The sequence below is a fragment of the Callorhinus ursinus genome, unplaced genomic scaffold, assembly GCF_003265705.2.
Source record: "Callorhinus ursinus isolate GAN/ISIS: 27379988/994484 unplaced genomic scaffold, GSC_fseal_2.0 scaffold59, whole genome shotgun sequence".
NCBI lineage: Eukaryota > Metazoa > Chordata > Mammalia > Carnivora > Otariidae > Callorhinus > Callorhinus ursinus.
Window position 1 is genome coordinate 2869469 of NW_027397121.1, and position 12901 is coordinate 2882369.

General features: G+C 42.5%; 1 protein-coding gene across 4 annotated transcripts in view; it reads right to left on the reverse strand.

Annotated features, from left to right (window-relative positions):
* Positions 1-12901, reverse strand: part of ZFAND3 (zinc finger AN1-type containing 3) — a 329473-nt gene that overhangs the window by 23729 nt on the left and 292843 nt on the right. For 3 of the 4 annotated variants that reach the window (XM_025862526.2, XM_073884968.1, XM_073884969.1), the window contains one exon: positions 7292-7459. In XM_025862526.2, coding sequence (XP_025718311.1) covers positions 7292-7459 — 168 coding nt within the window. Of the gene's footprint in view, positions 1-3448; positions 3736-7291; positions 7460-12901 lie in introns of those variants that run through there. The other variant, XM_025862528.2, reaches the window with a different exon arrangement.

Genomic DNA, 12901 nt, shown 5'->3' on the forward strand with positions numbered 1-12901 from the left:
TTTCCAAATAAAAAGCTAAAACAATAGCTGGTGACCTTTTCTGATTTAATTACAGTGAGGCCCACTATCCCTACACTCTGAAGAGTTTTAATCAGGAAAGGATGCTGTATTTTGTCAAATGCTCTTTCTGCATGAGAGGACCACGTGGTTTTTCTCTCTCCTCTTATTAATGTGTTCTATCACATTGATTGATTTGCAAATGTTCAACGACCCTTGCATCCCAGGGATAAATCCCACTTGGTCATGGTGGATGATCCTTTTAATGTACTGCTGGATCCTATTAGCCAGGATCTTGTTGAGAATTTTGGCATCCATATTCATAAGGGATACTGGTCTGAAATTCTCCTTTTTGATGGGGTCTTTACCTGGTTTGGGGATCAAGGCAATGCTGGCCCCACAGAATGAGTCTGGAAGCTTTCCTTCTGTTTCTATTTTTTGAAACAGCTTCTGGAGAATAGGTATTATTTCTTCTTTGAATGTTTGGTAGAATTCCCCAGGGAATCCATCAGGTCCTGGACTCTTGTTTTTTGGAAGGTTTTTGATATCATTCTCAATGGGGAAAAGCTGAGAGCCTTTCCCTTAAGATAAGGAATATGACAAGGATGCCCACTCTCACCACTATTGTTCAACATAGTACTAGAAGTCCTAGCAACAGCAATCAGACAACAAAAAGAACTAAAAGGTATTCAAATTGGCAAAGAAGTTGTCAAACTCTCTCTCTTAGCAGATGACATGATACTTTATGTGGAAAACCCAAAAGACTCCACCCCCAAATTACTAGAACTCATATGGCAATTCAGTAATGTGGCAGGATACAAAATCAGTGCACAGAAGTCAGTTGTTTTCTTATACACTAACAATGTAACTGTAGAAAGAGAAATAAGAGAATCGATTCCATTTACAATAGCACCAAAAACCATAAGCTACCTTGGAATAAACCTAACCAAAGAGGTAAAGGATCTATACTCTAGGAACTACAGAACACTCATGAAAAAAACTGAAGACACAAAATGATGGAAAAACATTCCATGCTCATGGATTGGAAGAATAAACACCGTTAAAATGTCTATGCTGCCCAGAACAATCTATACTTTCAAAACCATCCTGATCAAAATACCAATGGCATTTTTCAAAGTGCGGGAACAAACAATCCTAAATGTATGGGATGAGAAAAGATGCCGAATCATCAAGGAAATGTTGAAAAAGAAAAACAAAGCTGGGGGCATCACGTTGCCTGGTTTCAAGCTATATTACAAAGCCATGATCACCAAGACAGCATGGTACTGGCAGAAAAACAGACACATAGACCAATGAAACAGAATAAAGAGCCCAGATATGAACCCTCAACTCTATGGTCAAATAATCCTCGACAAAGCAGGAAAAAATATGCAATGGAAAAAAGTCTCTTCAATAAATGGTGCTGGGAAAATTGGACAGCTATATACATCAGAATGAAACTCGACCATTCTCTTACACCATACACAAAGATAAACTCAAAATGGATCAAAGACCTCAATGTGAGACAGGAATCCACCAAAATCCTAGAGAACATGGACAATAACCTCTTCAACATCAGCCACAGCAACTTCTTTCAAGACACATCTCCAAAGGCAAGGGAAACAAAAGTGAAAATAAACTTTTGGGACTTCATCAAGATAAAAAGTTTCTGCACAGCAAAGGAAACAGTCAACAAAACAAAGAGGCAACCCACGGAATGGGAGAAGATATTTGCAAATGACACTACAGACAAAGGGGTGATAGCCAAGATCTATGAAGAACTTCTCAAACTCAACACCCAAAAAAACAAAAAATCAAGTGAAAAAATGGGCAGAAGACATGAACAGACACTTCTCAAAAGAAGACATACAAATGGCTAACAGACACATGAAAGAAATGTTCACCATCATTAGCCATCAGGGAAATTCAAATCAAAACCACATTGAGGGCACATGGGTGGCTCAGTTGGTTAGGTGACTGCCTTCGGCTCAGGTCATGATCCTGAAGTCCTGGGATGGAGTCCCGCATCGGGCTCCCTGCTCAGCAGGGAGTCTGCTTCTCCTCTGACCCTCCCACCCTCATGTGCTCTCTTACTCTTTCTCGCAAATAAATTAATAAAATCTTTAAAAAAGAAACACACATTGAGATACCACCTTACAGCAGTTAGAATGGCAAAAACTGACAAGGCAAGAAACAACAAATGCTGGAGAGGTTGTGGAAAAAGGGGAACCCTCTTACACTGTTGGTGGGAATGCAAGTTGGTACAGCCACTTTGGAAAACAGTGTGGAGGTTCCTCCAAAATTTTAAAAATAGAGCTACCCTATGACCCAGCAATTGCACTACTGGGTATTTATCCCAAAGATACAAATGTAGTGAAAAGAAGGGCCATATGCACCCCAATGTTCATAGCAGCAATGTCCACAATAGCCAAACTGTGGAAAGAGCCGAGATGCCCTTCAACAGACGAATGGATAAAGAAGATGTGGTCCATATATACAATGGAAAATATTACTCAGCCATCAGAAAGGATGAACACCCAACTTTTGCACCAACATGGATGGGACTGGAGGAGATTATGCTAAGTGAAATAAGTCAAGCAGAGAAAGTCAAATATCATATGGTTTCACTTATTTGTGGAAGCTAAGGAATAGCATGGAGGACATTAGGAGAAGGAAGGGAAAAATGAAAGGGGCAAAATCAGAGGAGGAGACGAACCATGAAACTCTGGACTCCAGGAAACAAACTGAGGGTTTTAGAGGGGAGGGGGGTGGGGGGACGGGTTAGCCAAGTGACGGGTATTAAGGAGGGCACGTATTACATAGAGCACTGGGTGTTATACATCAACAATGAATCATGGAACACTACAACAAAAACTAATGATATACTTTATGGTGACAAACAAAACGAAAAAGAAAACACAATAAATAAATAAAAATAAATAAATACTCTTGGTTTAAAAAAAAAAAAAAAAAAGAGTGAGGCCCCAGCATTCTTTTTTTAAAAGCGTCCCAGGATTAAGAACTGCCTAGAGCAGTGGTTCTCAAAGCATGGTTCCTCACACCAGCAGCATCAACACCACTCAGTAACTTGTTAAACATGCACGGGCCTACTGGGAGGCGGGTGGGCAGAAATCTGTGTTTTGTCACACCTTCCATGCGATTCTCATGCCCACTCCAATTTGAAACCACTGACCTAGACTATGAGTTCCTACATTCTGTATTTCTAGATCCTACAGTCCCCACAAAACCTAGCAAAATGCTTCATGCATAGTCACATCTCAATAAATGCTTGAGGAATTCAGTTTGATAGAGAATGAGAATGCAGAAAATGACCACTGAAGCACCTGCAGATGATAAACTACTCTACAGGGCTAAAGCACCACTCTTTGAGTTTCTAAAGTGAATATAAAATTTATTTTGAAAGCACAAAAGGAAACCAGATTACTCAGGTTGTTAGTAAAAGCACTGTTGTCCCAAAAGGGAGCATATCAGATTATAGTTTAAGTCATAGTCGACTGAAAACAGGTGATAACTTATGCAAGCTCTTAGACTGGTATTTAAAAATTAATTCTGTGGTTCTGGGAAGCAAGGCACAGCGATTACAAAGACATGCTGTGTGCATGATGGGAGATCCGCTTAGAGAACACAGCATTCACATGGTTGTGATGTGGCCCAGATCTGATGAAGAGGGCCAGATTTCAGAACATCCTCTAGGTGGCATTTGGAGAGAGAAGACTCCTGTAATGAGAATGAGCTGATCAATTTCCCTACTGAGTAGAAAATGAAACAAATAAATCCATTTTTATGCAATTGTTTTCTATCTTGAGAAGTTAAAACTGTTGAAGATACTCTGGGATGCAGGCTATCATCCCAGCCTCACCACACGCCTTTTCTAATTGGCACCCTGAAAGATTTCACAGGAAAAGGGTGTTACTTTGGTATTGTTGATTTAAAGGTTATCTAGTCACAGCAAGGCAGAGGAGAATTCATCTTCAAAATTCACCTCCTTATTGAAAGCCCATGGAGTATCTTGGCAATTAACAATTCCTATCACCTCTAGCTGTTCCCTATGTGAGAAGGCTCAGAACTCGCCTTACAAATTGCTCTTTTGAAGATCAAAGGGAAGCTGAATGTGTCTATGTGTGCTCTCGATGAGACTGTAATTTAATGGAATTTTTAGAGAAGGCTTGCTGGCAGTGTTTGGATGACAGCCCCGGGGCGGAGGATTCAGGGGAGCTTGGCCACTCTTCCCTTTGGAGCGTCTTCCCTGTCTTTAATTGGCACCTCATTAGAAATTAATGAAAATGACATCCTCTGTTCTTCCTGCTCTAGGCATCGAATGCTACAAAAAGGCCCATCACAATTCATAACACATTCAATTTATATAGCAATGACTCTTAAGCATTATTTATGAGATGTGAATTTCTTGTCAGCAGTTAATAACCTGTACAGAGTGGAAGGGGAATGGAAAAAAGATTGTGAATATATATATTAAGAAAAAGATTTTCTGCAGTGGAGAAGTATTCTGTTTGAGTTCAAACTACCTTCTTGAGTCTTTACTTCCAGTAGTAAATTACCGTGGCCCCCTCCCCAGCCCCCAAACCTTTCAGGGCAGTTCAACATCTCCTCAACACTCCATGCAACCTCAAGGAAATAATGACACAACTCACCGTTTCCTAGAGAGATCCGAGCAGACAAGCAGGAAGAACACAAAAGCTATTTGTCAAAGACAGTCCCAGAGGTGTATGTTCCCATTGCTGCCCTTCATCTTTTAAAATGTGGCAGTAGACTCCGTCATTTTTCTGGGCACATCTAGTGTAACACTCTCAGGAGGCCAAACTGACTGAACTCCCCGCTCTCTCTAGGAAGGCTACATCTGGAGTGACTGCAGAAAGCTCAGGGCTTTCTTTCCCAGCATTGAAATCAAATCTCTCTGTAAGTAGACCCTCAGAATTGGGCATAAGCCAAGGGACTATGTGTTAGATCATTTAAAAAGAATGCACGTCTGTGGTAAACCCAACAGGCACTTTAGAAATCTAGCCTCCTGCCCAGAGATGAAGAACACAGTAGAGTAATCTGAACTTACCAGAGACAATCAATTGGGCTTAACTTAGGAGCATGTGAAATCATCTAACATATATTTCTAGATTTTTTCCGCTGAGTACTTAAGACCGTAGGAAATCTGTGGTTTGCATCAAAGCTGAAGCATAAACTGGCATACCTGGTTACAACACCTCTGCATCTCTCGGTGCTAAAACTGTGAATTCTCACTGCTTGCCTGACAAGGACAGGAGGATATCAGCCACTGCCAGAGGCAAGACAACACACTTTATGGATCAACTGCTTGATCCACTAGGGCAAATCCTGTGTAATACCCAGGATTCAGTTACTTTCAAGAAGGAAACAAGAAAATAAGGTACAGGAAAATCCCAAGATTCTAATTTAGGAACAACCAAGGGCCATGTGTTATAAAAGCAACAGGCAAACTGGTCAGGTGGGCTTCACAACACTGAAAACAGACTGAATACTGAAACTGCCCCCTTCCAATAGTTCGTGCGAAGATCAAAACAAGAATTTGCAGACTACAAAAGGTGAGACAAACCCTTCAATATGGGGAAGCTGGTTAGCCGCCATGCCCCAGAGTTTGCTTGGCTGACCACAGTATTCCTTCCCTATCTCACCAAGCATTTAAAATTACCTGGCAGTCAAAGAATAAGGTTCTGGGCTCTCTTGGGCCACGCCACACCCAAGAACACAACTGAAGTTGCTGACAGCCTCTCCTCCCACCGTTTATCCTCTCTTCTTTACACTTTCACACAAGCAATTAACAGGATAACTAAATGCCAAGCTAAAAAAATAAAAACTGGTCCAGTGACACCTGGACTCCCCATGCTGCTGTCTTGTTTCTGCAGCTGAATATACACTTCCAAGCTTGTTGAGTACCACACACCAGAGTGTGCAACAAACAGATTTCTGGTCTTGACAGGAACAAAAGTTCCAACTTCGTTTCCATGAGAAGCTGGTACATCCTCCTTTCCTGCTCATTTCCAAGAGGGTAAATAACTGAGGTACGGGAGAAGCAATGGTTGCCTCTTTAGGAGATGAGGGACTTTGAGTAACTGTAATTTTCCAACTGCTGAGAGAACCATTTAGTCCTGCCTGTCAGCATCAGTACCTGTAGGGTATCTATGGCTGTCCCAGGGGGAAAAGGAGGCTTCTAAAGCTCACTCCTAAGGACAAAGGACATAGGATTCTCAGAGGCGAGAGCCAGGCCTCCAGGTCTGCCTGATGACAGCTCTGTCTCACAGAACTATTTTATAATACTGTTTTTTTTTTTTTTTTAAGATTTTATTTGACAGAGACAGACACAGTGAGAAAGGGAACACAAACAGGGGGAGTGGGAGAGGGAGAAGCAGGCTTCCCGCCGAGCAGGGAGCCCGATGCGGGCCTCGATCCCAGGACCCTGAGGATCATGACCTGAGCCAAAGGCAGACGCTTCACGACTGAGCCACCCAGGCGCCCTATAATACTAAGCTTTAAATCAGGAAATAAAAACAGGAAAACTGTAAGTCAGCCTAAATAATGCGGCTACACAATTTTGCTTCTATGTGACATGATGTATGTGGTCAAAGGGAGAGAAAGAATTGGACTAAGTTTTGTTCCGCTATAGTTAGGCATAAAGTTTTGAAAAATACATCCCTGGGCAGCAATTCTGAAAGCCAGTATTACATTGGATAATACAGAAGGAAGTGTTACTTTAAACTTGAAAGCTATTTCAAGGGGTTGAATGACAATGAATTATGGTTCGAAGAAAATTTTCCAATCAAACTTTAATTTAAAAGGGGTATCGGGGGGAAAGAGTTTCCATTTATTACACATAGTAAGATGCTCGTTCAAAATTAATTTAATATCTGAATTTTATGGTACATATCTCAGAATTTCACTGGTTTGGTTAATTTCTAAGTAAGTCATCAGTGAGCAGGAACCAGAGTAGTACCCAGTGGGGAGAATCTGAAAGGAGTAAGCAGTGACAATGCAACCCTAAAGAAACAAATGTAAGAGAAGTAAGGATGTTTTTGCCCCCCCCCCCTTTTTTTGGTAAGCATGAGAGGAGATAAAGGACGTTTAGAAGGAAGACTCCTCTACTCCTGCTTTCATAAGCTCCAAACCCATAGCTTGCAGGGAGGCACTCAGGGGAAGAATGAAGGACTTCAGCCTCTTAGGAGTAATTTCCAAAGCTATACCCGGGTGTCAAGGACACAATCTCCGTCATGCCACTGGGGGCGATGCTTACCGCAGCGGCATGATCCCAATTCCTGCTGCACCAGCTCCAGTTTGGTTTGGCACTGGAAGCACCGACGTCGACTCTTCTGTTTAGATCGGCTGGTTTCCTCAGGCCGTTCGGTATTCTCCAGTAGTCGTGCCCGTTTCACTGGCGAAGCCTCATTCTCAGACTGTGAATCTGACCAAAATAACACATTTGGGGGTCAGGGTTGGCACGTGGCCTGGCGAGTGCAGCTAATGAATGTACTGTGGGGCCACTCTATGCCCTCCTCCCCAGTCCTGCCCGGCCCGGTTTTCACCCCACAAATTGTGACAAACACGTATCTTCAGGGCAGACTTCTAACAAGTGAGGCCTGAGCTAGGCGAGGAGGGTGTGGTGACTCAACAAAAACCAGTCCTATGTTGTTGTTTTTCAAAACAGCTGTTTCTTTGAGGAGACCATTCAAGCTGGAACTGGGATCCTCTCTTTGTGTGTACCCCTTCTTTGGGCCCCAGCTGCTTACTGCCTGCACTGGTTATCTACTGCTTCTTAGATATCTGCTTGTCCTCAAGTAGACTATAATTCTTCAGAAAAGGGATTAGGTCTAATATTTCTTTTTATCGCCATGCTTAGCACAATTCTGTACCCAATGCAGTGTTTGGTGGGTGATCCATAACCTTTTCCAGTAAAAATACTCCGGTTTCTACTCCTAAATGTAACAAAACACGTAAGAGTCAGGTTCTGCTGTTGAAAATCCTTTCGACTTTATTCAGAGCAAAGGAGCATCCTTGCTTATTCACAAGCCAGCGACCCCGTGGCCTCCATCCCGGCGTGCTACAGAAGCCACGCTCGGCACCCCACCCCTAACGCTGCTGCCAAACTGGCGGGCAGACGGAGGTGTAGTGTGCGACAACCTGGGTTTTGTAGAACCTTAATAAAGTAACTAAAACGCAATAAAGTTCCTGACGTAGGCAGGCTATAAATAACTCTTGCCTTGAGGAAAAAGAAAAAAGAAGACCACCTGGGGACTCTATTCTTGGACTTGCTGCCACTATGCTGCCACATACTAAAGATGCACCTCTTGCCAGGGTTCCAAAGGGCTCTGTGCTAACCCGTCTCTGGAAGGGAGTCTCCTAAATTATTTTCTTCAAAACAGATCCAGATCCCCCCCGCTTCTCTCCCCTCCGCCATCTCCATGCTGGTCCGAGCTATCACCATCTCACATCCAGCCCAGGATAACAGCCTTTTAACTGGTCTCCCTGCCCACCCCCTTGTTCCCACAGTCATTGTTCTCCACAGCCAAGTGATCCTGGTTAAAAATCAGGTTAGAATCACTTCCCTTCCCTGTTCAAAACCCTTTAATAGCTCTCTTTTCCAGAGTAAAAGTTCAAATACTTACTACAGCACTCACAAGGACCTGCATGATTTGCCTTCCTCTCTGCTCTCTCACCTCATCTGCTGCTGCTCTCTCCCTTTACCCCATCCACACTAGCCTCCTGTCTCCTACCTCAGGACCTTTGCACCTTCTCTTCCAGTTATCTAGAACTCTTTACCCAGGTCTACATGGAACTCACCTCTTTTAAGTCTTTTAAAGTCACATTTTCAACATCTTTTTCTCTGCTCACCCTATCTAGACCACTCTTATTCCCCTTCCCTGGTACTTCCCATCCTCCCAACTCCTGCCTTTTATCCCTCCACAGCACTGTACCTTTTAACATTATCCTCATGGAGGATATAAAATCCTGCAGGGCAGGAAGTTTCATCTGCTTTGTTCATAATCTGCCTACAATGTCTACAACTTAATAAATATTTCTTAGATGAATGAATCTTCTCCTAGGCAGTTCTGATTTTCCATTTAAAGTGGCCCTAGTGAGAAGCAGCAGACTGTTGGATGTATTTCAGTGGAGGCTGTGTACCTCTTTCTCCAGCGCCGCCACCCCCCACCCCCTTGAAGACACTGCATGTCACCAGGGAGCACTCACTGCCCCGCCCCCCTCAGCCCAGTACACTGTACACTGACTTATGGAAGGCATGCACCATTCTTAGCAATTGTAAACTTCATTTTTCATCTCATTTAGTTCTTCCAGTCCTACAAGACATTTTCCCCCAATACAAACCAACTAAACAAGGCCTTTGATGAAAACAATTGAAAGCAAGTTCAGCCTATTTCCCAGCTCTGCTGAGCGAAGCTGTCCAAACCCAATCGGTGTGATGACTGAGGCAGCCACAGACAGGGCCCCTTCCCCTACAACAGCAACAAGCAACAATCTAAATGTAAATCATTACAAAGCAGCCAGCCAAAAGGAATTCACCTTGTATGAGCCACAGTGCTCTCCGAGGGAGGTCCTTTTTCACAAACCAATAATGGCACAAATTGTATTAATACCTATTTAGACATACCTTTTTTTTTTTTTTTAATATGAGAAGAGAAAATTCTAGAGTGGAGCTATAACAGAAGAATGGTGTCTGTTCTGAGACAATGTCCTAAATGTGGAGCATCCTTAAGAGAAATTATCTCCCAACTCTGGAGCATGGGGTGGGGGAAGAGAGAGAGAGGAATCCATACAAGAAGAGGAGGCTGTTGAAGCCTCTGCATTATTAAAATCCAGAGAGCTTTGACATGATGCCAGCATGCCTCTAATGTAAAAGACGACCACTCAGATCCTAATCCTCCTTCATTCACACTACTATATGATAGAACTGAGCATGTGTCTGCAAATACAGAGTTCACATTCAAAGCTGTTTTCCACATGACTCTGTCCCAAACCGTCAAATGTGCTATCTATCCATCCCCATTTCTAGAGCAAACTTGCTACAAGGAGAACTTAGCATGGCAATGCTATGTCCATAGCTAACTATTTTCAAATAAGCAAGGGAGGGATATGTAAGAAAATGTTTTTTAATGTATGATTCCTAACACTGGAAATCATAATCATCATTGGTCATTATCAAACAAGCCATTTGATAGGACTCCCAAATGTTAGAGGAGGCCTTCTTTTCCTAATTCCCTATCTTGTCTGCCCAATGGGCATTCAATAACAAAACTAAGGAACAAATTTGCATTATCTCATGCTGAAATTCCCCTTTCCCCATTCCACGTTTTATATGAAGACTACTGAGTTATTTGTTCTGGTAGTCAGGAGGTAGATGACATTCCAGAAATAATGGATCCTGAGGGAATTTTCTGATGCTGCCAACAGCTTCTGGCTGCACTGCCCTGGCCATCCTAAAAGACCACTCAGCCCTAGCCGGTTCTCTAAGAGTCAATGTCTAGGTATCCAGACAAGTCCAAGACCAAAGGCATCCACGTGTAGAAAGTCTGAACCATGAGAAGCAGTCCTCAATTATTCTAAACCAACATAGATGAAAAGTTTATCAGAATGTGTGTTTTTTTTTTAGAATCAAGGAACTGTTCTTAGACATTAAGAGATCCATGACTGGGGCGCCTGGGTGGCTCAGTTGGTTGAGCGACTGCCTTCGGCTCAGGTCATGATCCCAGGGTCCTGGGATCGAGCCCCACATCGGGCTCCCTGCTTGGCCAGAAGCCTGCTTCTCCCTCTCCCACTCCCCCTGCTTGTGATCCCTCTCATGCTCTCTCTCTCTCTCTCTCTCTGTCAATTAAATAAATAAATAAAATCTTAAAAAAAAAAAGAGAGAGAGCGATCCATGACTTTTATGTTCTGGAATATGCCCACTTATCTTCACTCAGTCAATGGTCTATTAAATGGAAAGGAATCCCTGTGCCCTCTAATGCTCCCTGCCACAAAGGGGGGGGGGGGAAGGCTCCCTAAACTGTTTACCACCCTCCACATGCTGCCATCCAGGAAGGTGACTGGTTATATGTAACTTCTTGGAGAAGCAAACCATTCTTTGACATTTTTTCACAAGTCACCTTAATGTTTTAATTAGTAGCTAATGAAATAAATAGTACAGGATCACCATCATGTCTGCATAAGAAATTTACATCTCCTCTGCTAATTACTTAATGAAACTTTGTGCCACGGGGTGAGCTGCCTAAATAAGAGAAACGGATGTCCAGGGCAGGGATTCTAATTGCTTAACAATGAACTAAATAATTCAACTATTCAATTATAAATTTTATGTGAATTTAAAAAGGACTACCAGAAAGAAAAGATCCAAATGTGGTCAATACTAAAGGAATCCTCATCTACTGTCCATATTTGAATAAATTAAACTTTGATTATTTACTTTTTGCCTGCAAACATCATTCCTGTCACCGTGATGCATTTTTAACTTCCTCAACAATGATGGAAAACACCTAACAGTCTACTTGCTTAATCTGAACTTGGGCAGTAAGGGTTAAACATGGAGAGAAAGGTGAACAGAAATAACTCTTACATGCAGCTTTAACTGTCAGAAGAAACACGTCCTTGCAAGGAGCATGCTCATTAGCAGCAGGAGGAGCTGTAGTGGCAAGCTAGAAACTGTTTCCACCCCAGGAGTTAAGAGTGACTTCTAATTAAGGTCCTTCATAAAGGGCCAATAAAGCACATTTTTTTCCAGTATGCTTTTTCTTGAGAACATAAATCTAGCCTGCATATACCCACGCAAGAGCTGCCACACTCCCATGCTGGGTGCGCAGTGCTTGGTACTCACCAGATGCCCTCTTCCTCTGCCTATGTTTAATAGAATGAGAAAGATACCACATCAGATCTTCTAAGTCAAAGGAAAGTTTGATCAAGAATCAATCTCATGTGATCACACGAGAAAGGAAAATCTTAAGACAAAGTACTTTAACCTATCAGCTCCTTAGGTTTGAAGGAAACCACTTCTTAATTTGTGACAGAGAAACAAGTACAGAGATTTTAAAAACACCCATCTTCTGAGGAGAGAAATTCTTCTAATTGTACTTTCCTAGCCAATCGCAGAAAACAGTGGTAAGACTTTCAATTTAGGAACACAGTTTAACTGGAAAGCTTGACTGGAGACAACAAACAGAGCTACTTCTTTTAAAATTCTGTTTTGTCTCTGATAGAAATTCACGTTTGTTCCTTACTGTCACTGTTCTTGTCTTTATTACTCATGTTCTCTCCTGAAAATTTCCAAATAAACTGTGTCAGGCCTGTCAGAGTTGAATCCCAATCTCTCTTATCTCCCATCACTGTGCAGCGGGCAGCACGCACACACCCAGGGCCGCTAACCGTTGCTGTGGCCTTCTGACATTTCAGGCAGGCTCTCAGCCTTCTGTACAAGCCAACACTCATAATTTAGAATAGGAGAGGGGGAGAAGCAAAGTGGCACCAAAGAGAGGGAAGCCTTCCTCATTCGCTTCACCCACACCTTCCCTCACTTGTAAGAAAGAAAGATGAATCTGTTTAATCTCAGGCTGTATGACAGCTTTTGAGGCACTCAATCAGTTTTTTTAGAACCTATCACAGTCTCTTGACAGATTGACATTTATGATCCCAACAGCCTGTGCAAACATCAGTAAGAGCAATAATTAATGAACCCTCACACATCCCTGCTGTCTCTCCTTCGACCGTTTAAAAGGAGCTTAAGCTGCTAAAACCTCTGTCCATGAAAAACACCACACTCTCACTGGAAAAATTGATAAAAGAGACCAAAAAAATCTGTTTTATAGGTACTTTCTGTTTCTCCTCATGCTTTGCTTTCAGTGTA